Source organism: Anastrepha obliqua, chromosome 6 (genome assembly GCF_027943255.1).
Source record: "Anastrepha obliqua isolate idAnaObli1 chromosome 6, idAnaObli1_1.0, whole genome shotgun sequence".
NCBI lineage: Eukaryota > Metazoa > Arthropoda > Insecta > Diptera > Tephritidae > Anastrepha > Anastrepha obliqua.
In genome coordinates this window covers 8,784,211-8,811,460 of record NC_072897.1, presented here as the reverse complement: position 1 = coordinate 8,811,460, position 27,250 = coordinate 8,784,211, and the positions used below count along the sequence as shown (strand labels likewise).

The following is a 27,250-nucleotide window of genomic DNA, read 5'->3' as shown; positions in this document are numbered from 1 at the left end:
TTTTCTTTTATATGACATAAAGCAGCTTAGAGATGCTCTAAAAAGGATTACTCCACGGAAGAAACGTTCAATTGACATCCTTGGAACAGCGTGGAAATGGATAGTTGGCACCCCTGATCACGAAGATCACACTGTGGTTTATTAGGTAACAACGAACGACAGAAAGTAATTAACAAGGACACCATCGACAAAATTAATTTACTAACTAACAGAACTAACAATATACTGAGGACGTTATAATCACTTCAAAAAGTTAGAAGAACAATAGAAAGACGAAATAGTCAACATCGAATACGCTCTACAGTGGGCTAAAGTAGGAGTTATAAATTTTTTTTATTATCAGAAAAGGAAATGGGAGAAGCAAAAACGTTTCTAGATTTCGAAAAATTCCCCTATAATAATTTAGAAGAAACATTAGGTTTCGCTAGTATAAGAATAGCTACGAATGAAAATATGTTAATATATATTATTTATAAATTTGCCAGCAATAGAGCAATTAATTTGTGCAAAATTGTTAATTAAGCCTGTAAAACGAAATAATACAATATTGAAAATTGATTCAAAATATTTTTTTAAAATACAATAATGATTTATATGAAAGCAAAAAACAATGTAATAAAGCTAACGAATTGACTATTTGTAATAGGGATAATTTGATAATTTACTAGAAGTAAGTAATTCTAATTGTGTGAAACGGATTTTGAACAGCAAAAATCATAATTGCACTATAATAAACAACCAACACGTACCTTCAGTACAAGAGCTTTTTCAAGGAACGATCTTTTTGAACCAATTCTAGGGTTCGTAGAAATTTCAAGGAATAAATCGTACCAACTTTCGGGAAGGTATCTACTTCAATTTCACAATGAAACCGTAACAATAGATAACAGAACTTACATTTCAAGAGAAATTTCATCTTTGAAACCACTTCCAGCAGTATTGCAATTGACAGCAAATAAATCTAATATTGAAGAAGTCCTCTCTTTGGGGATGATGAAAGAACTTCACTTAAATAATATAGAAGAAATAAAGTCAATATCCACTAAAGAAAATTTAACACTGTCATTTAATTTGATCATGTCAGTAATACTACTTTTATGTGTGTCCGCAATGTTCTACAAGTTGAGGACCAAACCAAAGTCAAAAGTTGAAATAACAAATATAGTTAACGAAGGATCAGAGCCGAAGGCGTTGAATCCTGATGAACCCTCTTGTCACAAGACTAAATGCGGATTCCGCAGCATTAATGATTTACCGGTCTACTAACAACCGGGACGATTGATCTTACGAGGGGAGGAGTTAAGATATCAGATATCATTCTGATCTCGCAAAATATTTTGAGCTCCCACGAATTTTTGCTAACGTAGCAACTAGACAAATTTTCGTTCCCACAATGTGACTGCATTCCTTTCTTGAATGCAACGTGACTTTATGGTATAATTATGCTTTTTGCAAACAGATGAAGGTAGTGCTAAACGGACTATTGTAAGCTTCAGACTAAATGTATGAATTAATAAAGGTGAGAAAAATGTTAATAATATGTTTTTTTTACTAAACGAAGAAACTAATGAAATAACTTGCATATATCTGCAAGGTTAGAAACTTACTCTGAAATCAGAATATTTGAAGGTTCCTGTACATATTTGAAGGTTACTGTTCATACAATGCTGTGTCTATGAATGTGCGCTGTGCCTATGAATGCGCGATATGGCCAGTGCACAAACATACACACAGCATATATATTTGCACATATGTATATAAATTCAGATACATATTTACATTTGCATATTCCTGTGCGCCTGGTAATGAAGCGTTTCCTATAGAGGATTTCGATTTAGTTGAAGGAATATTCAACAAAGTTAATATACAACAGACAGACATATATTTTGGGATAGTTTGCTCTTTCTAAGTCACTATTGAACTTAGCATATGTATTTGCTTTCTATGATAAAGTGCCTGTAGCTAGTCTACAGCGTGAACATTATTTCTTCCTTCATACAAACGAATTTTACTCAACTAGTGTTTAATTTGACCAGTTGAGTATTTTTCTGTTAACTTTTGGTGGATAATATGTCTGTGGTGAATTCCGCGCGCAAAACGAGTACCCCTCGAAATTCCATACGTTCCTGCCATTGAGACTTCTCTATACATTAACGTTCTCTGCGCAGCTGCTGTTCGTCAAGTGCGTGCGTTTGCGTACAGTAAAATACAGAGGACAGCAACAAGTAGCTTATAAAAACGGTCTGTCCCGAACATTTCAATACTAGAAAATTTCGAAACAATTATTGTTTGTTCTCTGATAATAGGCAGATAGTTAATTAGTATGTTATCTTTTAAATTGATAAGAGGTGCACAAAAACTTACATATGTATATGCTAGTTAGAAACTGACACTTATTTAAACTTAGTTAGAACCTTACACTGGAATCAGAACGCGGCTTATTTGGAAGTTACTGTGCATACATTCAGCTTTCGAATGAAGCCCAAAGTTACAAATATTTAAAATTGATTGATATTTAATAGTTGAACTAATATTTTTCTAAAATATGTTTTATATCTAAAATTAATTAAACATTTTTCTTCTTGAACATTAAAATTCACTTATCGAATAATAATGTTCTACTTCTTAAAACCAAAGTAAAAACCAAAAAATAAGTTTAAGTAAATTAAGAAGAAATATTGTTGATGCTTCATAATTCATTATTTTTGGCACAATGCTGTGCCCATGAAGGTGCACTGGATTACTTGGGCATTTGTGCGAATGTCAAGTGCGTGCAGCCGCATATGTATGATATATGAATTCACATATTTGTATTTGCATATGCCATCTTCCTGAGTGCCTGGAAATGAATTATTTCTCTGGGACAGATTTGATTTGGTTGAAGCATTGAGTAACTAATAACATAGAGTCACAATCTCGAACATAAATTATTTTGTACGCCAGTACTGGCACCCCCTTTCCAATCAAACATGTTGCGTGACTCATTTTTGCAAAGTACCTATGACAATAATTCGGTATCATGTGGGCTGAAAAATATGGGTAGCTGTGGTGCAAGTATAGTGTTTTCACTTTCTTACATTTATGTATATGTATGTATGTGTTTGTTTGTTTTTACAAAGAATCAATGTATATGTGTTTGTGTGTTGTTGAGTCCCGTTCCAGAGAACTAGTGGCAAGGGTGTTCGGTTGGTAGCTCCTGCCTCCCCAAAATAAAACGGATGGTTAGGAACGGGTTGTCCCGGTGAATACCGCTGATTTTTGTTGCGCGGATTGGGCATAATTAGGGATCCTGGTGAAATCATCACAACACAAAAGGATATATGTATATCATATTTTGTTAACAATGAGTTTACGTAGAATGCGTCACATATGTATAAGTTAACACATGACTCCCATGAGTGACATATGAATACCAAGTGCAGACTTAGCTACTTTGCATTAGCGTGGGAAAGCTAAACTTTTCATGATCCCACAAATTAAATTCGCGCAACTGCAGCGGTAGGGATCATATTCATACTTACCGGCAAGTGCAGACTACAACAACAACTACATATTCATCTACCTATGCAAACTACAATTAAATTCGCACAACTGCAGCGGTAGGGATCATATTCATACTTACCGGCAAGTGCAGACTACAACAACAACTCCATATTCAGCTACCTATGCAAACTACAACAACAACATTGGAATTCCACCAACAACAACAATAAAGTATTTGCCAGAAAAATAATTGTGCCAAGAATAGGGACAAGTTAGATTTTAATTTATAAGTTAAGTTCAGTTCCGTTTTTGACTCGAAATAAAGAAAAGCGCATCGCGCTACAAACAAAAACCTCCGGGTTTCTTTTTAATAAGCACATAGTGCTTTAAGGACAGTTTTCGTTTTTTAATAAGCACATAGTGCTTTAATCATAATTTATATTGAAACCAAATACTATAATAATTGTTATTGATGCTTTCCATTTCAATTCAACCGGGCTATTCGGGTCACGTTCTTCGATTTCGTTGTAACTCAAATATGTTGCTCTCTAGTCAAAATAATGAGACATGTATTTTTTTGTTCGCCCGAAAAAAAACTTTTTTTAAGAGTTATCGGCAATTTTGTTTTTCGGCTCAAAATCAATTTTTTTTAATTATATAAGAAATTTTTTTTTTTAAATGCTCATAACTTAGTCAAAAATGAACCGGTTTTAATGATTCTGGATTCAAAATGATCGTCATTACTTACACAAATGATTTCATGTAGAAACAATTGCAAAAAAGTAGTTGAACATTTTTTATTTAGCAAAAACGAAAAAAATTGAAATTTTTTCGAAATTCAATGTATCAAAAAGTGTATTTTTTTGTTATAACTTTTTCCAAATCAAGAGGACACCTCAAACTTCAATTGAGCTGAATGCCCAGTAACTAAAATGAGTTGTTTTTGAGTAATGAATTATTGATTAAAAAACCTGTTTCGCACTTTTTGTTTTTTGGAAAATAAAAAATGTTCAACTATTTTTTTGCAATAGTTTCTACATGAAGTCGTTTGTGTAAGTAATGACGATCCTTTTGAACTCAGAATCATTAAAATTGGTTCATTTTTGACTAAGTTATGAGCATTTAAAAAAAAAAAGAGGTAAGTGTCAGCTCCGACACGCGACTGGAGTTTACTCCTTAAGAACGATTACCGTGATATTTAAGAATAAAGGTTCCAGAGAGCTTAAAATACGTTCACACATCCATTAATTACCAATAAATCAACAGTAAACTCCAGTCGCGTGTCGGAGCTGACACACACACCTCTTTTTTTTTTGAAAAATCACAGTGGTATTCCCCCTTAATGAGATGAGAAGGCGCAAATTTTACTGTTAACTATTTTTAGTAAAATTGAGATTTGAAAGGTTTGTAGCAGCAGATAATGTTAATTATATGCAACAGAATGCAGAATTCTCTTGCATGTTAATTAACATTCTCTGCAGAAACTCATTTAAAACGTGCATTGGGTAAAATTTCCGGTACGTTGTGCTGCTACCTACTCGTCCATTGTTTGATGTGCACTGTAGTAGCGTCTTTGCAAAATGGAACCAGAAATGGTTCGCAGCTTAGCTAGCGCAAATTCTTAACCAAGTTTCTATTGCTGCTCTGGTGTGGATGCCTTGGCCGGCGGCGTATGAAAAATGGCTGTTCTAAAGTATAATTTGCTTTACACGGTAACTGCGCAATTAATAATTAACATGCACAGTTACCAAAATTTACTTTTATGTAGGATAGCTAACAGAGGCGTAATATGTTTCCATGACCACCGCGTGCACGTTTTACGAAGTCCAATCGTTGAACCCAATTTTCGACCACTCTTTTGCATAAATCGGCCGAAATTCCAGCAATTTCGCGTTCAACATTGGCTCTGAGCTCACAAATCGTCGCCGGCTTGTTACTGTAGACCAATGACTTCACATAACCCCAAAACGGGACGGCTTGTTAAATGGACCGTAAACTGGCCGTAATGCTCTTAAAGTAGCAGCAACAGAACGATTATTTTCATAAAAAATTTGCACGATTTGCAATCGTTGCTCAAGTGTGTAGCGTTCCATGATGAAATGTATACTAATGAAATTTACAAATGACAAGCGAAAAATAAAAAATATTGCGTTGTTCGCCCTCCCTATCGGAAAAAAGTTGAAGCGCACCTATTGAATAACCCTATATATCGTTCCTTAAGGAGTAAACTCCAAGAAATTCACCATCCCATACGATCGGTCCAATTTTTCAACACATTTTCGATTATATGCGGCTGTATTTCAGCTATGACATCGCGTATGTTGGTGTTCAGTGCATCAATTGTTGCTGGTTTCTTGGCATAACACTGGTCTTTGACGGCACCCCAAATATATAATCCAACGGCGTCAAATCGCAGTTCCGAGGCGGCCAAACGATATCAGAATTTCGGCTTATAATGCGATCTTCGAAGACAATGCGATCCCAAGCCCATGTAGCGGAGCGAAAACGCATTGGGTGGTCGGTTTGCTTTAGCTGCCGAACCAATTGGACTTTGTACGGCGTCATAAAAAGGTCTTTACGCAAAATTCGTCTCAATGATGTCTCCGAAATGTCCAATTGTTGAGAACGACGGTGAACTGATGTTCCTGGTGATTCACGAACACTCTCGGCCACAGCAGCAATATTTTCGGGTGTACGCACGGTCTTTGATCGGTCACGCGTTGGTTTGTCAATAAGCAACCCAGTTTCTCTTACGTTTTTCGCAAAGTAACGCACATACGCTTCATTCGGTGCTTTTCTTCTTCCCATTGCCGTACGTAATTTTCGTACACATTCTGCAACATTACCATGATTTTAAAAGTAATGTCGCAATATTTCCCAGCGTTCTTTGAGCGTATACACAACCATTTTCGTTCAGCGGAAGAATAAAACTAATTTTCTGTCAAATCAGATGACAGCTAAGTGTTACCATTCTTCAAATAATACCTAGTTCAAATCCGTAACGATAGATGGTGGGCCCTGTGTAATTAAAAAAAATCGATTTGAAAAAGATTTTTTTCGGGCGAACAAAAAAATACGTGTCTCATTATTTTGACCAGAGAGCAACATACATTACATCGAAATCGAAGAACATGACCCGAATAGCCCGGTTGAATTGAAATGGAAAGCATCTATTCTGTTGTTCGTCTTATTTTAGGTTTATGGGTTTTTTGTGAGCGTGTGGTGCTAAGTGTGTACCTATTATTTTCTAAAACTTTATGTTTAGAGGATCTTGGTGTTAACTTATTTCTACGATTTTCTTTCCTAAATATGCTATCATTGGTGGGTAAGGGTACTGCGGATATCCTAGCTTCATTAAGCTTATCCTGATTGATTTTGGTATTTGTATATAACATTTCTTTTACCTCTTGGTATAATTTTGATAGGAAAAAATTTAAGTTATGTAATTCATAATTCGGGTCGTATTTAATTGTTTGGTTGGTTTCATATAATTTGGGGTCTTTAATATGGTGTTATCTGTGCTCTAATATTTCGGCTAATATTTGGTTTTATACGAATAGAAAGTTTTTTCTACACGGCAATGTTCATAGGCTTCCTTGATATTTTGCGGATTTTTGGATTTTACTAAAGTTTTAAGAGGTTATCGCAATTTAATTAAAAAGGTATTCAAGCAGATTTCGTCATACAGCTTAGCGTTTTCAGTCAGTTAGCGTTTTGTAAAATGTCTGTTAATTGAGATCTTATTTTTAAAATACCATAAAAAAGTTGCCTTAAAAATAAGCTATCAGGAAAGTGTTGCAAATCGTGAATAAGGATAGCTTCACTTTTCTTGTTACAATAATGTTGAATCAGATTGGCCTTGATGTCATCCCAGATGAGTCTAATGTCGGACAGTTTTAAAGCGTCATTAGCTCTTCACACGATTTTATTCCTGATGGCTCTTAGTAGAAGAGAGCTGTATGGTGTTTGGTCGATTCCATTAACCAATGTGATCACTTCTTCTACATTAACCATGAAGCCTTGCAGTTGATTAGGGGTTCCGTCAAAGGTAGGTAGTTCTTTGATGAAAGCAAGGATGTCAGTTGGACTTAAAGATGTTGGGATGTTGACCATGCTGCTTATTGTAGGCGTCCCGTTTGAAGTCGATATATTAGTGGAAAGTGATTCCGAGGCGTTGCTAGAATCAACTGCGCTTTCGTTCGGTGGGCAAACCGGATTTTAATTTATTTGCTTTGGAATTCGTCTGGCAGGTGTTCTTGTTGTGGTTGTTCGGAATATAGATCTTCTTGTCATTTGATATTGAAATAAATGAACTGAAATCAAATAAAATGTATGTTAACGTGATTGATGTAACGTGTGGGTGTTTCTAAATTATAATGTAAATTTGCAGGTATTACTTGTACGTTGTTGTCAATTTCTTTTGGCAATTGCATAAGTTTTAAAATATTTAGTGTCACAAAAAATTTAGACACACTTTAAATTGAACTATGTCTTTTTCACTTGAGATCACTTTCGCAAATGAACGCATAGTAAAAGGCTGTTTCCTGTGCTAGCGTCGTCTGCCCGTTGCAGCTTTGCTTAGCGGATCGGTGGCATCGGGCATTTCGGGGTTGTCGCTTAACGAACAACAACAATACACACACACTTTGCAAATGCGGCGTCGGTATAAACACGGTGTCGCCAGAATTCGTCGGCTCTGCTGCACCGTTAGTGAGAACAGATTGACAAAAGCAATATGTATATCGCAAATGTATGTATGTACTTTGCAGTTTTGCCGTTTTGCAGCATTTTAACGATTCCGCAGAATTGTTAAATTCAAAGAACGATTATTTTTTTGTATTATTTTATTTTTCTCTTTTTTTTGTTGTATGCGGCGATTATCAACGTATGATTTCGCCCTACAACATTACTAAAATAATTTTGGTTTGCACTATGATTGCCCTACAGTTATCAGCAATTGATTCGGTAGGCTGTACCAAAACCAATCTGTGTATGTATAGTATATGCATTAGGGTGGTCCAAAAACAATTTGTATGCTGCCGCCCCCCAAAATAGTAAAGAATGAAAAATAAAAAGACCCGTATTTTTTTTTTTTTTAATCAGACCATATTTAATGGTGCCGCCGGCGCTTTGAAATATCCCATGTATTTTGCATGGGAAAAAAATACTTTTTCGTAGATTTCATGTAAAAACCTGGAAAATGAATATATTTTAACCGGATACCTCAGTTTCTCTTCATAATTGGTCAGGGAATAACAACCAATTATGAAATAATTAATTTTTTTTGTATTAACTATTTTCATAAAAGTAATATAAAATATTGTTTTTCGATTTTTTCTTAGATTTTCGTTTTATAGGGGCTTTTTGGGGTTCTATAAAAAATAGTTAATACAAAAAAATTAATTATTTCATAATTGGTTGTTATTCCCTGACCAATTATGAAGAGAAACTGAGGTATCCGGTTAAAATATATTCATTTTCCAGGTTTTTACATGAAATCTACGAAAAAGTATTTTTTTCCCATGCAAAATACATGGGATATTTCAAAGCCCCGGCGGCACCATTAAATATGGTCTGATTAAAAAAAAGAAAAAATACGGGTCCTTTTATTTTTCATTCTTTACCATTATGGGGGGCGGAGGCATAAAAATTTTAATATAAATTTTTTCCCATGCATTTTTGGACCACCCTTATATGCATACAAGTATGTTTATGTACACTTCTCACAAAAATTAAATTTCTTAGTGATTTTTGAAAAATTGTATCTCGGTGAAAAATGGTCGCACGTAGTTCTGACAAAAAGCAATTTGAAGCTTTAAATTTCTAGTTTTAAGATCTTTCAGCAAATTTTTTTTTACTTAACGCTTATTTTGAAATCGTCAGTTAAAGGGCGACACACAAATTTTCGAAATTTTTTGCTTTTTGTTTTTGATTGCACGGGCTTGGCAAAATTTTTCCGACTAAAACTAGCCATACAGTCAACTAGCCTGATTATTTATCATCAATTTGCTCTTTTTGAATTCTCGCTATGATCATTTCTCTTTGAGATATCTGCATTTTACGAAAAAAAAAAACATTTTGTCTTTGATCAGTTGGCGAAACTTCATTTATGTTGCAGTTCCTTGAGTGCTCTGTGATATAAAGGACACTTGCTGCTAGTCATCGCGTGTGCGGTATCGCTTATTTTTTCTTTTTACAGATGAATCAATTTGTTGATTGGGTACAGCCCTTCGCCTGGTGATCTTTACTGCGGCATTTAAAGCAAGATTTGGTAAAGTCGCCCGTGCTTTTGCATTTCGCTGCGATATGTCCGTATTCCATGCACTTAGAGCACCTCTGCCGATGAAATTTGCCTATAATACGGCAGATAACTAGGCCTGGTGCTGTAAGCTTAGTAGCAGTATCTGGAGTAACTTTTAAGGTCGCCTTTGCGTCCCATCATAAACTTTTCGCAAATTAACGACTGCAGACAAGGGCACATTTAGAGGGGTCTCAGTCGCCTGCGATTTTCTCTCTTATTTGCTTCGTCTGCTTTTTCCCGTCCGGTTTTGGAGATTTATTTGTGATTCCTTTACGGTTTTTCTTAGCAATTACGGTGGTCTATCCTTCGAAACTAAATTGCTCACTTGTTGATACCGCCGTTGCCCTCAGACTTTCAACACAGTCGTGTTTGCTCTTCTTCGCAGGACTTTTCCAAGCAGCGAAGGTGTCTATAGTCCTCTTTGGCGTGCTCTCCGTGAAGCGCTATACTCGTATAAGAGGCGATGTTTGCGTGCATGCGTTTTTTACTTCGCTATCAACAACAATTTTTATTCCTTTTAGCATCCTTATTCTAAAAGTAAGAATGGATTTTTCTAACTTCCGGTGTTTTTTTTTTATTTTGTTATTCCTACATTAATCATACATCTGTCATACTAACATTTAGTACATTTTTTAACAATTAGTTAGGAAAATTATTAAATATATTTCATCATGGCCAGTGCCAAGACGAATAAAGCGATTACATTTTAGGAAAACAATTACATTTTATATAGAACAGTTATTTTAGCATACGAGAATTAATATTTAATTTGATAGGTCAATTGGTCCGTTTCTCTTCAGACGTCGTAAAGTTCTTCTTTCAAGTTGTGAGAGTGTATTGACTTCTCTATTTTTGTGCTGGTTTATTTCGTTAAAATACCTTGTTGATATCGCTTTTATTTCTTCGTGGATTAATGGTATATTGAACGTGGTATGGATGTCATCATTTTTTGAGTACCTGTCGGACATTGTTATTATACGTAAGATTTTTGATTGTTGTCGCTGTACTTTGTTTATGTGAGTTCTTTTTGCAGTTCCCCACACTTGAAGTCCGTAGGTCCAGATTGGTTTAATGACCGCCTTGTATACTAAAAGTTTGTTGGAAATATTTAGCTTAGAATTTCTGCCTATTAGCCAATGCAATTGTCGAAATTTTTTTGTTTATTAGCTTTATTTTCTTTTTGATGTGATATTTCTAAGTTAATTTTGAGTCCAGATGGATTCCAAAATATTTTGCAGATGTTTCAATTTGTATATTTTTATTGTTGAGCATAATCGGGCTAACAGCAATCTCTGTTCTTGTCGTAAATATTACTTGTACAGATTTGTCCTCGTTTACTTTTAAACTCCATTTGTCTAACCACTTCTTTACATTGTTGGTGTACATCTGTAATTTTGTTGTTGCGGTTGAGAGTTTTTTGTCAGATGACAATAAAATTGTGTCGTCTGCGAATGTTGCTATGATAGAATTAGTGTCGTCTGGGAGTGGTATGTCAGAGGTAAATAAGACATATAGCAGTGGTCCTAGAACGCTACCTTGAGGAACTCCTGCTGTTATTGGATGTATATGTGAGTATTTGTCATTGTATTTAATGTAGAAGCTTCGGTCAGTAATTGCTTCGGTCTTGATAATTAAATAATAGTCCAGTGGTAATATTGTCCTAATTTTATGTAAGAGGCCTTTGTGCCAAACTTTGTCAAAAGCTTTTGCGACGTCCAAAAATACAGCAATGCAATATCGTTTATTTTCCATGTCTGAAATTATTTTTTGTGTAACTCGATGTATTTGTTGGATAGTTGAGTGTTTTTTTCGAAAACCGAATTGATGATTTGGAATGATGTTTTTCGTGTCAAGTATTGGGGTAATTCTGCCATGTAAAAGTTTTTCTGCAATTTTAGATATAGTCGGAAGTAGGCTTATAGGTCGATATGAAGTTAAAGCTGTTGGGTTTTTACCCGGTTTTGGTAGCGCAATGATTTCTCCGACTTTCCATACTTTTGGGAAGTATATTAAGCGAAACATTGCATTAAATACGTTTCTAAGAAATAAGTAAGCCTCAATTGGTAGCTCCGTAAGTGATTTGCCTGCCAGCATATCATATCCGGGTGCTTTTTTATGTTTGATTCGAGTTTTGATGCATAATATCACTTCTTGTGTGCTTGTTTTTCTTAGTTTTGTGATGCTATCAGTATTAAAATTACTAATCGTGTCAATTTGTTTATGTTCATCGTTCGATAGGACATTTTCAAAGTAATTTCCCAAATGTCGCTGCTTTTTCATCATTTGTAGTTATCATTTGTTAGTGGGGGTTGATGCTTTATCTGGTTTTTAAGTTGTTTTGTACATTTCCACAAGGAATAACTTGTGTCATGTGTAGGAGTTAAATTTTTTAGATATTTTTCAATTTCCTTATATTTTATGTCACATAAGCAAGCCTTCAAATTTTTTGTAGCTAAGTTTAACCTCTGTTTGTCTGCAGGAGATTTGGTTGTTTGCCATATTTTTCTCAATTTTCTTTTTTCCTTGATTTGGTTCTTAATAGAAATGTCATTTGAAGTGTTTTGTGCGCTATATTTTTGCTGCGGTGTGAATCTGAATCCTGCGTCAATAACTATGTCATTAAAATGTATGATGCTACGCTCAATGTCAAGTTGTGTTTTCAAGAGTGTACTTAGAATAAGTTGTTGGGAGATGTGTTTTCGATACTCATCCCTGTCAGTCCTCTTTGTAAATATTTGGGGTGTTATCTCTGTATCGTCAAGTATTATCGGCGAGTGGTCAGAAGATAGTTCATAACTTGGGTTAAGCTTCAGTTGGTTATGGTTAATATTTTTTGTTATACAGAAGTCGATTAAATCTGGAATTTTTTTAACATCCGTAGGCCAGTAAGTTGGTTCACCCGTACTTATAAACCTGCAATTTTTTTAATGGATTGCGTTAATTAAATATATACCTTTTTTATTAGTCAACCTTGAACCCCAGTCAGTATGCTTTGCGTTTAAGTCTCCTCCTGCAATGAATCTGTTGTCTAGTGTCTTAAAGTAATCATCATATTGGTCCATCTTTATCAAGTGTCGTGGTGGACAGTAGATAGAAGATATTGATATGGGTCCATTGTTGTCAACAATTTGTACAGACGTTGCTTGGATGTGAGGTGAAACATAGGGCAGTCGTTCAGTATGCTTTATGTTTGTTTTGATGATAATGGCTGTTCCTCCATGAGCTTTTCCGTCGGGATGATTAGTTGCATATAATTTATATCCGGGAAATTTTAAATAACTTTTGTCTGTGAAATGTGTTTCTGCAATTAACGCAATATCAATTTTTCTGTCAATTAAAAAGCACTTCAGCTCTAAATATTGCCGAGTTAGTCCATTTGCATTCCAGAGAAGAATTTTTGTTTTATTACTTTCGTCCATTCGAGTTATTTATTACAACAACATTGTAGTTATGTTCATCATATTAGTCATTTGGGTGATTAAAGTTTTTATCATGTCTTTGAGTTCATCAATATCTTTGTTGTTTTGAGGTTTGATAGTTAGTTCTGGTTCTAGTACCTGTGGATTTGATGAGGCTATTGCATCAGCATAACTTATACCTGGTATTACTGTTGATTTTGTGATGTTAGTGTTTTGGTTTGTTAGGACTTCCTTTTTGCGTAAAGGTGGGAATCGTTGAATTTTGATGGCTTTATATATTTCGCAGCCTTTGTAATTGGCGGTATGATTACCTCCACATAGTGCGCATTTCCCTCCAATGGTTGGATTGTTGCATTCGCTTGTTAAGGGGGGAAGCTTTTTTTTTGTCTTAAAAGGTGCTTTAGGGTCTTAGAAATAATATACCAAATGAGGGATGCCAGCAAAAATGTCTAAATGCCCAAATTTTTCATTCGACGGCAGTGCCTCGCAGGTATGCCCCGAACGCTACTTACAACTTTAAACGCGTTTTTCTCGAAATCACTTTTTTTAAACTGGCCGAAGACATGACTCGAACAAATCTTTACCGATTCTTACGAAATTTTGACAATACATTCGAAATACCTTTCTCCGGAGACGTACGTAGGATTTTTTATTTATATTACATAGTTTTTTTTTTAATCAACAATTTTATGTCGTTCTTTATAGTGAAAATTGTAACTTTTTGTTCAAACGTGCACCATTTCGCGAAAAAACAAAATATCGAAAAAATCCTACGTACGTCTCTTTCTGTTGTTATATAGAAACTAAAAAAAATTTATTTTTTGATCCAGGACAAAAATTAAGGAGTTTACGTCTTCGGCAATGGACCCACTAGAAAAAAAGGCGCCTTAGGAGAACTGCTGGACAGCGGCCATTTTGAAATTAATTCAGACGAAAAATTTTGTATTTGTACCATGAAAGCTATATTATTAAACCTATTTCACAGATTTTCGATTGATTCCTTTGTTGAGTCAAAATAAATTCATAAAATATGCCCATTTTTTGCGCTCTAGACCAGCTTCCCCCCTTAAATGTTTTCCTGCACATTTTACACATACTGAGTCTCTTGTGCAATAATTCTTTGTATGTCCATACTTCTGACATTTCGTGCATTGTGCAATTATCCGTTTATGATGTGGCGCCTCAAACGATACAATGCAGTGCATTAATTTGTCTATGTCGTAAATGTCTTTGTTATTAGTGTTTGTTTCCAGTTCAATAAAAAATAGTGGTAATGGTTTTTTGGTGTTCTTTGTGTTATACTAAATATATTTGTGACTTTATGATCTTTTTCTCTTAATTCACTCTTTATTTCTTCTTGGTCCACAGAAGGATGCATGTTGCGTAATACTATTGTACTTTAAGCCCCCTCTCATTTTTTGGTTTGAAAGTATGCAGTTTTGTTCTTTTTTGTTTTAGCATTTGATGTATTTGAGTGTACGTTCCTAAGTCATTTGCTTGTACTCGTACTTGATTATTTCTTAGGATTTTTAGGACCAAATTGCTATTTGCTTTTTCACTTAAAGCATTTTTTAGTGTCTTGATGCATTCCACACCTTGCACATATATTGGTGGTGGTTTATTATTAATATTTTTATTGTTTTCGCTATTTAAATTTTGAGCATTAGTAACGGAGTTTTGCCCACTGTTCGCTTGTGTATTTGTTTCGTTGTTTTCATTTTCGTCATCAATAGCAAGAGATGCTAATTTGTTTGTGGACTTTGTATCGCCGCTTAGCCAGTAGTTTGATAATTTGCTTTGGCTCAAGTTCGTTGTTATTTTTTGTTTTTTGTTGGTGGTTGACAAAGTTGAGGACTTTATAGGTGAGTTTCATGATCTCTTTATGGGAGGCTGCTCATTTAAAGCGTGAGGCTGTACATGAGAAGGTGGGGAGATGGCAAGCAACTTCCGGTGGAGTTCAGAAATGCTCATAACCAGATCCTGCATTGGCTGGTTAATGTTCCGCTGGGAGTCTCATCATCTCCGTTAACTCTTTAATCTTAGCACTGATGCTGAAATTGAGCTCCTCTGTTGTACCCTCCTTTGCGACACTGCTGTATTGCATACACGGTGATCTGGCTCTTCCAGTCAGAGGAGGCGAGTGAGCCAATCTGGAGCTCCTTTGAAAGCGGTTTTTAGTATCTCCCTGCTGCTGTTACTGGCGTCTGAAGTCTGTGTTGATAGAACCAAAGATGGAACGGTTGCTGTTATTACAGCTTCATATACCGTATTTTGTTTTGTGATGTTGATATTCATTGTCATGGTTATTGGACCCCAAATCGTAAGCCGTTATCCATATCCCGATGCGTTGTCACTTATTCATGATTTCATGGTTATCTTAATGGCGGCGGAATAAGGAGCGTTCTTAGAGATTTGCCATATTTCAACGGGGTGGGGGCAGCTGCATCATTAATCTGAATGACAGAAACAGAATAGTGCAGCCGTCAGCTCGTGGAGGTATGTTCCAAACATTGCCCAGTATATCGTAATTAAGACCTTACCGGACTTGGTCTTAATATCCACTAGCAAACAGCCGCCCCTACATGGGGAACAGACGCTCACCTGGTAGCCGCAAGCTGTCATCGCTCGTGGAGTTTTTGACACATATTTAATAAGGCAGTGCCAATTCGCCTTGGACACAGGAACGTCTCGGAGTTGCTAGCTTTTATACTGCATCCTTTGTTCCTACGCCTTATTGTCGGGGATTGTTCCTTTGTTTAAAACTTACTCGCTACTAACCTGCTACTACATGCCTGACGGCTTTCCGCAACCTAGCTTAGAGCCCAGCTTAGTCGCCCGATCCCGAAGTACCGTGATTTTTTTGTTTTTATAAAACATCGGGAGGGAGAATGCTACTTCTCGACTTACCTAAAGCTAAAGCTCTATGCACTGTAGAACAAAATACTCTCATAGGCGCAGCCGAGCGGCCATGATTCTACTTGCCAAGGCGCTGAATAGTCTAAAATAGTCACGGCGGCGCTGAATAGTTTCAACTATTGTACAGCACAACAAAAAAAAATCATTGGTAAGTGCGAGCTCATATTTCTAGAAACAAAATGCTTCATTCATAAAACGAGCCACAAATGTATATATAAGATTGAAGAAATCAAATGAAAATAGTCAATACTGGAATATTTCTTAAAGAGAGATTTGGTGAATAGTGAATTTTTGTCATGTCGAATGGTCCTTATATATGTTTGCTCCCATATAAAGGGTGCTTTTTTAAGAGCTATAGGAAAGTTTTTCAAAAAAACACAAGAAAAATTCAGCAAAATGCATGAAATTTTTATTTAAATCGATAGTACAGTCCATATAATTTAATGTTTGAAGATTATTTCATGCAAATGTTGACTGCGACTGCGCTTTAAATGTTCCATCTGCTTAGTCCAATTTTCCCAATGCTTCGGCCGGTATCTCACATATAAATGCTTTAATGTTGTCTTCCAATGCGTTAATTGAAGCAGGCTTTTCTGAATAGACATGAGCTTTAACATAGCCCCACAAAAAATAATCTAAAGGCGTTATATCGCATGATCTGGGTATCCAATTGGCAGATTGACAGGTCCCGAACGTGAAATAAAATGTTCACCGAACTCGCTTCCTAACAAGTCCATTGTTACGCGTGCTGTGTGGTTTGTGGAACCGTCTTGCTGAAACCACATGTCATGCAAGTCAAGCTCTTGCATTTTGGGAAAAAAAAGTTGGATATCATTTCAGGGTAGCGCTCACCATTCACAGTTACGTTACGATTCGCAGCATCTTTGAAGAAGTGCGGTCCAATGATACCTACCATAAACCGCACCAAACTGTGACCTTTTCTGGATACATTGGTAGCTCTTGCAATTCTTCTGGCTGATCTTCACTCCAAAATCGACAATTCTGCTTATTTACGTACCCATTAATCCAAAAATGAGCTTCGTCGCTGAACACAATTTTTCGACTTTAAATTTTCTTAACAGAACACGCATTTTTATAATAAAATTCAATGATTTGCAAGCGAGGTTCGTTTGTAGGACGATTCATGGTTAAATTATAGACCAAACCGAAGATGTTTGATAGTGAAACAAAACACGAACGTGTTTCAGCTGTCAAAACCAACTGTTTAAAAAGATAATAGCTAAAAAATCACCCATTATATATGTAAATATGTCTTCTAAATGCTCGACAGCCGCAGCTCAGAGAACGTTAATGTATAGAGAAGTCTCACGAGCTACGAATAGTGTGAATTGTCAAAAATGAAGTCTAACCACCGCCGGGATGTAGTGAAACTTTTTACAGAGCTGTTTACAGCGATTTCTCTCTTTAGTATATTGGCTCTGCACAGTTTTTGGCTTCTGTAGGAAATCAAATTGACGAATAGCCGACAGCATTTTGCAAAGGATTTGATTGTGAATTTCTATGTTCCCTTGATGAACGAAAATTTATTCAATTTATATTTTCAAACAAACATACTGAATATTTATTATGTGCGCCAACATTTCAAATCAAAGTTACTTTAATATTTTGATTTAATTTAAAAAAATGCATTATAAAACGACCTTTCACATCTTGGTATGTGCGTTTTAGTAATTTTAAAACTATACAAATTTGATGAAAATTTTTACTAATTTTTTGAGCCGAAATTAATTCATAGAGCATACAAGTGTTTTGGTATACTGACATATGTTTGTATGTAAATATATGTATTATATTAGTTATGTATGTTTGTGCAAAAGTTCAATTGGATCTTCAATTCTTATAGTGTTACATATGTATGTGCATACACACTTGCACGACGCATCGTCTTATCATATTTACATTTGAATATGCATTTATTTGTGCCTTTGGCAAACGAAATTTTTTTCAATTTACATTTTATTACAGGGAATAATATACATACATTTGAATGAATGCATATTCTAGATAGTAAAAACTTTGAAATAAATAAAGGAAAACTTCAAAGAAGCGTATTTGCATATATGGGACATACATTTGAATGAATGCATATTCTAGATAGTAAAAACTTTGAAATAAATAAAGGAAAACTTCAAAGAAGCGTATTTGCATATATGGGACAAGTGCAATTGCATCTTTATTAAATATAGTGTTGCACGCATGTATGTGAGCAACCATGACCTACCTCACGCGCATCGCCTTATATTTCATGCAATAATTAGGGAGTAAATATCCGAATGATCAAATTCCTGCCTAATAAATGCTAAAACAATTTCTTTTGCATATGCATGTACGTATTTGTATGTGCGTATGCATACTTGATGCCCTAGCCTATAACGTATATACATATACATATGTATATGTTTTGACATATATATGTATGTACACATCATATTGATCAAATCAAAAAATTCTTTACAGAAAACGCTTCACTACCAGGCACACAGGAAGATGGCACATGCAAATTTAAATCTGTGAATTTTATATACATATGCTATACCAGAGAATGTTAATGCAATGAGAAGGAGCAAATGTTAAATGAGCTTTTTTCGAGTTCTAATTTATAGATTCATAATAAGGTCATTTCAAATTCAACTTTCCTGAAGAGGTCGGAATTGCAGATATTTACCACGCGAGTGGAGGGTTTCTATATTTACTTACCACGCTTGGACAGTAATTCAGATATTTTCTGCGTTTACCATACTACTGAGGACGTTCATAAGATTTTTCGGCACACTACTAAGGAAATCGAAGCGAATAAATTTGCGATTAAGAAGGCCGCGCGGCAGTTAGTTTGTGGTGCAGAAGCTAAAGTCGGCGGAATTATTCGTTTTGTTTTTTGGCACGTATTTAATTCAGGTTCAAGTCCTGAAGTCATATTTTTTTCTTGCACATTTTTTTTTTTACAATTCAAACCAGGAAAGTTTGGTAAAATTTTTGAGTTTATTTTAATTAAAATTTCTTTAAAATACTGTTTTTTTTTGTATTTTATAAATGGAAATTTCTTTTCGGTATAAAATAGTTCATACTGGATATGACCTGACTTTTATATAAATCAATCAAAACAGAAAATATGTACATATATCTATAATCTATTTCATCAAATCCAAATTATATTGATGAGAAAATATCATTCTAATATCCGTCCAGAAAGCCAAACGCGCATACACACATGCATATTCATATAATTACGCATACAAACTTTCAACTAACGCAGAATATGTGCATATAAAACTGCGAATCGAATAAATGAGTGATTTAGAAAAGAGTATTAATAATTGTAGATTAGCGCAATCGTGAAAGACGTGTTGTATATGCAGTACATCGTCTCATATATGACTCAGGTTCAAATCCTGTGCACAGTTTTTTGTTCGATATTTTTATTTCATTTTTTATATTTGGTTTAATTGAAATTGATTTAAAATAGTGTATAAAGGTTTTTCTAATACCTGTTATTTAGAAATTTATTTTCTATATAACATTATTCATACTTCTTTTGAATTAATTTATATGTAAAACAGCCATAAACGCAATCATATGAATATGCATTCCTATATTTAATCTCTTCAGTCAAATCTGAACTACTTACATACACATATTGATGAGAAAATATTCTAATATCCATGGATGCATCCAGAAAGCCAAACGCGCATACACGCATATGTATATAAATATATGCAAACCTTCAACGAACGCAAAATGTATGCATACAAAAAACAACAACTGCGACCGTCTTCTTGTCCGTCAGTGAAAAGATGGGATATATATACCCTATGAGCAAAAAGAACCGGGAAGGTGATGTTTAGTGTTTTCTTCGATTGCCAAGGCATAGTCCATGAGTACCTTCCATCGGGCCAGACAGTCAATAGAGAATATTATTTATCCGTTTTGAAACCTTAGAGAGATGCTGTGTGTTGCAAACCGCCGGAAATGTGAGCAAACAATTCTCAGATTTTGCATGGTGATAACGCGCCATCGCACTGATCAAAGAGAATACAAATCGGCCTGCCGGGAGTGTTTGGAGGACTGGGTTAAGCGTTGGCACGAGTGTGTTCCTTCAGACGGGTCATATTTTGAAGGAGATAATATAAATTTTCCTTAAATTTAACTCTGTTTTGTTTTATTTAAACATTCCCGGTACTTTCTGATCATAAGGTACATATATGCGGCTTTGCGGACAGCAATGTGTGATTCGCTGGAAGTCGCATTAACTCGCGACTGTCGCACAGTTAGAAGACATATTTACATACATATAAGGGTGCATACATACATACGGAGCCGCGGCCACTCGACATGACAAAAATTTAAGATTTATCAAATATTGGCAAATAATTCCACGCGAAATATTCCAATATTGACTATTTTCGAATGGTCGCGAAAATTGGCATATGGGCGGCTCGTTTTATGAATGAAATTGAAATATGAGCTCTAACTTATGAATGAACTTTTTGTTTTGTTCTAAATTGTTCAGCGCCGTCGCTGATAGAATCATGGCCGCTGCGACTGCGTCTACGAATGTATTTTGTTTTTGTAGTCGCTAGGCTTAGATTTTAGCTTTGGGCGACATGCGCATGTGAGGTATGTGTTTTTGTTGTGTTCTAGAACATTTTAGAATGTGCGGTGGCAAAGCGGCCATGGCGTTGCGCTTGCTGTTGCTTTTGCGTCTATCAAAGTACATATCGTGTTTTTGTAAGAACAATATTAGGAATATCGACTGGTGAAAGACAAAAGTACACGGAAGCAAGAAGGGAGCGCTGTGCTCGCGCATATACATATGCATGAATGTATGAACGTGCATGGATGTAGAACATATGAATACAATTATTTTGTAGGAAGTTTAGAAGGCAAGTAGGTATATATGTATGTATGTATATATGCTAGGACATAAAGTCGGTATATATACATACATAGAGCAGAATTGTTTTTGCACTTGTTAGGAAGAAACTCGCTAGTGCGTATGTGTATTTGTCTTGTAAGAATGTGATGTGCTGTGACTTGTGTACATACATAAGTCAAGGTTATTTGGGCATATGTACATATGTATGAAAGGAAGATGATGTTCTTGCGCTTGTGCATTATTGTTTTTCATATACAAATGTGCATACCTACATATGTATGTATGTAAATGCTGTCGAATACATAAACTATAAATTGGCATACAATATAAAATAAGTGTTGTGTGTAGTCAACGAGCATTTTCGTTAACTGTTCTTTAAGCGAAAACAAAAACACGCTATTCCGAAAAAATACAATTTATTTTATATACATATGTATATACATATATTCGAAGTTAAGGTAAATAGAAAATTACGGCACGGCGCCTCGAATTAATCTGCGGGACGTGGTATACGATCCAATTGCGACTGACTTTGCCCTGCAGTTGGGCGTAGATATATACTTTCTTTGATTGCTGCGCAGAGAAATTTCCCAAAGTTTGTATGTATGTATATACAGGTGTTAGAGTGCATGAGAGAGGGCAAGTGCCGCGTTTATGTTGGTTGCGCTGACTGCGCTACTTTCGGCATAACCAAACATCCTCCCCCCGTTGGAAGACTCGGGCTTTCAACCTCATCCTGTTTTGGCAATGGGCATAGCTTTCGGACGGCTCTTCGGATGACTCCATTTGCAGTCTTTAGTACAGCGACACGTGCCACACGATCTGATCCATATATTAGTTCAGTGACTCTTGCTAGGGGCCACTTGAGAGGAGGCAGATTTTCGTCCTTTACTAAAACTATGTCGTTGATGCAGAGTTCGAAATTCTGTGTGCGCCACTTTGAGCGCTGCTGCAAGGTAGTTAAGTACTCCTCACGCCAACGTGCCCAAAATATCTGCTGGTAGTATGATACGCGCTGCCATTGATCCAAACGATTAAAGTTAATCTTCGTGACATCTGGTTCAACGTAAGTAGAGATAGGAGCAGTGCCAATGAAGTGAGCTGGAGTTAGAACGTCTAAATCAGCCGGATTCTCTGAAAGTGGAAACAAAGGTCTTGAGTTAATAATTGCCGCTATGTGGCAAATAAGTGTGCGCAGTTCATCGAAGTTTAATAATGACGAGCCCACCGAGCGATGAAAATGATATTTCGCAGTTTTAACGGCCGCTTCCCAAAGCCCACCAAAGTGTGGAGAGCGAGGTGGAATGAAATGCCATTCTATGGTATTGGCTAGACAAAATTCATGAACTGCTTGCACATGATTATCGCTCAGGAATAAACGTTTTAATTCTGCCATCTCATTCTTAGCGCCCACAAAGTTGGTTGCGTTGTCCGACCATATACGAGTGGGGCGACAACGCGTTAGGATGAACCGCTTTAGTGCATTTAAGAATGCCTTCGTTGATAAGTCTGCTACGAGCTCCAAGTGCACAGCTTTCGTGGCGAAACATATGAATATGCAAATGTAACATTTTATGGGCTGCTTGTTGCGTATTTCGTTTTTATAATGGAATGGTCCACAATAATCGACGCCTGTGACCATAAATGCATAAGATGAGTTTACCCTATCTTCCGGAAGATCAGCCATAATATGTTCCGCTAAGTGCGGTTTAGCTCGAAAGCATAGAGTGCATTTGCTGACAACGTTCGAAACAGTTTTTCGTCCGCCAATAGGCCAATACTGCAGCCGAATGTATGCTAGTAGGGAACGAGGACCCGCGTGCAAATTGCGCCTATGAAAATGCATAATGATTGCCTGAGTGACAGGATGACGCCTCGGCAGTATGACTGGATGCTGCGCCTCGAAGTCGAGAGCTGAATTTTTCAGTCGTCCACCCACACGAAGCAATCCACAACTATCGATGAACGGTGAGAGCGACGCAATGCAACTAGATGCCTTCACACCTTGACCGGCTTGAAGGAATTTGAGATCCTCTTTGAAGTGAAGCCTTTGGATGGTGCGCAGGAGTAGTTTTGTGCCACGGCGTATGCAATCAACAGTCAATCCAGAAAGCCGCAAGCGATTTTGGAACTTATAAATGTAACCAAAGACATGCTGTAATTTTTCAAATGAATTTATGAATTTACACCTGAGTGTTATGTCGACGTACTCAGATGTCGCAAATAACACCCTTTTGCGCATTTCTGGAAGTTGACTGACTTGACTGCAAGGCTTTGGCCAATTGTTTTTATCTTGAGCTAAAAAATCCGGTCCATGCAGCCATAGAGATGAGTTAATGAGGTCGTTAGAGGTTGCACCTCTGGATAAAATATCAGCTGGGTTAAACTTCGTAGGCACGTAGCGCCATTCCATACCCGCAGTCAACTCCTGTATAGTGGCTATGCGATTAGCTGTAAAGATTTGAAATCTTGAAGGTTCGTCGCGGATCCAGGATAACACCACCGCCGAATCAGACCAACAATAATATCGACACGAGAAAAGTTTCATTTGAGCTATTTCATGCATGAGTTGCGCCAACAGGGAGGCACCGCACAACTCCAGCCTTGGAACCGTAAGAGTTTTTAAGGGCGCTACACGAGATTTTGAACATAGCAGTTGCGCCTGGTTTCTTCCTTGACTGACTGACACGACGTAAAGACAAGCTCCGTATGCTTCGATGCTGGCGTCACTAAAACCATGAATTTCATAGGCGCCATTCTGCTGGATTGACAAACGGGGAAACTTTATTTGCGGTATGCGGCCAAAATCTGCACACAAACTAAGCCACGATGAATGTAGTGATGAAGGCAAACTTTCATCCCAGTCAAGCCTTTCTTTCCAGATTTGTTGAAGAAAGATTTTGGCCTTCGAAATAATAGGGCCGATGAGACCGAGTGGGTCATAAAAACGAGCAATAGTTGACAAAATGGACCGCTTGCAATGTTTTGATGAAGGCTGCATTGGTGAGAACGCGAACAATAGGCAATCTGATGCAGGATCCCAAGTTAAACCGAGTGTTTTAGTTATATCGCTTCCATCGTCGAACTTAAGTAGTGTTTCTCGATCATCAGGTGGTATCGTCTGCAACAATTCAGGATTATTGGAGCACCACTTTCTTAACTTGAATCCTCCTTTTGCCAGCAGCTTTGTAGTTTGACTCATAATTTCCTTGACTTCTTGAATGGACTCACCGCCTGTAATAAGATCATCGACATAAAAATCGCGCTTTAATATTTTTGAGCCTATGGGGTAGACAGTTTGTTCATCAATGGCTAACTGGTGCATCGAACGAATTGAGAGGAATGAAGCTGGTCTTGTACCATAAGTGACTGTGTCAAGTTTAAAGACGTTGACCGGCTGCTGTGGGGAGTCACGCCACAAGATGCACTGCAGATAACTATCGGGCTCTGAGACTCGTACACAACGATACATCTTACATATGTCACCCGTCAAAGCGATTGGAAAGGTTCTAAACCGAAGCAATGTGTTGAACAGCTTAGGTTGGATGGTGGGTCCTGTCATAAGCAAGTCGTTCAACGAGTATCCAGAAGATGAAGCTGCAGAGCCATCGAATACAACGCGAAGTTTTGTAGTTGTGCTCTCTTCCTTCAAAACACAGTGGTGTGGCAGAAAGTATTTGCAATACCGCAGATTGTTTTTAGTAACCAGTGACATATGTCCTAAATTCAAATACTCCCGTATGAATGCTGCATATTGGGCCTTCCGCTGTGGGGGGCGGTCCAATTTTCGCTCTAGATTAAGAAAACGACGAAACGCTTGTTGATAAGAGTCACCCAAGAGGTCAATATTAAATTTTGCTGGTAGCCGGACCGAATAGTTCCCTGTAGACAAACGCAAATAATTGGCCTTAAAATGCGCCTCGCAGTCGAACTCTTCCTTGGAGTATGTGGCGACAGATTCACAGCAACTTTCAACCTCCCAAAATCTACGTACTAGTTGATCGATTTGAACATTGGATTCGTAACCTATGTCAAGTGATGACTGTGCGGCCAATATCGCTCCCCTTTGCCGCTGCGATTCACCACCTGTTACAACCCATCCTAACCTAGTTTTCTGTAGGCACGGTAGACCGTGAGCTAACTTTATTTGTCCAATGCATAAGAGATCATAGAAGAGGCTGGCTCCAATAAGCATGTCTATTCGTTGCGACTTGAAAAAACCTCGATCTGCTAAACAAATGTTCGACGGTATTTTCCATTTAGAAATATCCAAAGTAAAAGAGGGTTGATTGTCCGTTATGTTAGGAGCAACCAACGCTGTAATGCAGGTAGAGTACTCTGAGTTTTGAGACTGAATATTAATATTGACAGTCAAACCATCAGAGGCGAAGTTTGCATTACCAAGACCCGATACGTAGGTGGATGACTTGGTTTTTCGCAACTGCAGTTGATGAGCAAGACGAGACGTAATAATATGCAACTGGGACCCTGAGTCGAGCAGTGCACGACATGGTACCCATGTACCTGCGCTGTTCTTAACGTTGATGACAGCAGTGGCTAGAAGCACAACATCAGGACTGAGATTCTGAGCAGATGTGACAATTGACGTTGTTCGTGAGATTGCAGCCAAGGTGTGGTGTGCGACTGAAGTTGAAACAAGCTTAGAGGTGTTTGGAGGTGCTAATTGGGAGGATGCTTGCACTGAAGATGCAGGACCTTGTGACGACATTAGTGAAGAAGAGGAGTCGATATGTAGCAGACTGTGGTGCTTGGATCCACACGTACGACATAGACCAGCATTGCACGTTCGAAGCTGATGGCCTTTTCTGAGGCAGTTTAAACACAAAGCAAGCCTTTTGACCTCCTTAAGACGGAGTTGTGGAGATAAATTTAAAAAAGGGGTGCATGAATATACAGCATGGTCTGTGTTGTCGCAAAAAACACAGCCATTGGTTGAATTGTTTGTATTGTTAGTAGCAATAAATGATTTTCTACCATGGTTAATAGTTCTACTATTTTTTCCCACCTGAGAGCCACGAGTATACGCTGCCATGGAATGTTCTACATTCTCCAGCCTTTGACAACGCTTCTCCAGGAAACTTGTAAACTGCTCCCATGAGGGTATGAGATCTAACGGCGCAGCTTCCTCCCAATTTGCCTGCGTGATGCTGTCGACTTTTTGCAGAAGAGTGTGTACGATTATACACCCCGCTATTTGCTCCGAAGTCCCCATGGTGCGTAGGGCGCGCAGGTTTGCATTTACCTTGTCGGATAATTCACGAAGCTTCACCGCTGAAGAAGTGTCCACCTTTTTGATGCCCATAATCTCAGTGATGTGTGCCTGAAAAATAAGACGCTTATTATTGAATCTTTTGTTAAGCAAATCTAGAGCCACAGAGTAGTTGTTGCCACTCATCTCCAACGAACGAATTGCATCCAGAGCTGGTCCCTTCAGATTTGAACGCAGGTGCTGCAACTTCTCGACATCCGTGAGGTCCGGATCCTTGTCTATAACGGTTGAAAACAAGGAAAAGAAATCTGTGTATTCCGTATATCCTCCACTGAATGTAGGCAGTCTGAGCTCAGGCAAACGAGGTCGACTTTGCAAAACAACTGTTTGCCCTTCCAAAACCGGATCGTGCCGCATGGTTGAACAGGATGGCATTTGAGATTGACGTTTATGAATCTCACGCCGTATACGACACCGAAGTAAAAGGAGTAGCTCTTCAAAATTTGAACGCAGTGCTCCGCCGATTTCGTCAAAATTGAGCTCCTCTAAGCTGTCATGAGCCAAGTTAAACGTGCTGGAAATATGTTCGAGGCACTCCAACCGTACCTTTAAATCTACTTCGGTGAATGAATTAATTTTTTCGCCTTCGATTGCCCGTTCAATCGATTGCGCTTGTGCATAAATTGATTGCGCCTTACGTTTGTAAAAAATCACCATATCCTCAGGTGACAACCGAGAAGCTTCGTTTGTTGCCATCATACAAAATATTAAAAACGTATTAACGAAAAATAATATATTTATACTATATATATTAAAATTTTATGCGCGGGTTGAAGTTAGCAGTATATACCGTTTGAGGTTAGCGGTATGAGCAGGTTGAAGTTAGCGGGATATACCGTTGGAAGATAAAACTACCGGAATACCGTATGAAAATAGAGTTTTTATTGTTTTTTTAAGTTCGTACATATGCTACTTTAGTTATGTACGTGTGCTTCTGTACTTCAACT

The 27,250-nt window shown here is 37.1% G+C and overlaps 1 protein-coding gene across 1 annotated transcript; it reads right to left on the bottom strand.

Annotated features, from left to right (window-relative positions):
• Positions 1-21,665: 21,665 nt before the first annotated feature.
• LOC129250087 (uncharacterized) lies at positions 21,666-26,999 on the bottom strand. The gene has a single exon (XM_054889729.1). It carries the CDS (start codon positions 26,997-26,999, stop codon positions 21,666-21,668), a length of 5,334 nt encoding a protein of 1,777 aa, XP_054745704.1.
• Positions 27,000-27,250: the final 251 nt, after the last annotated feature.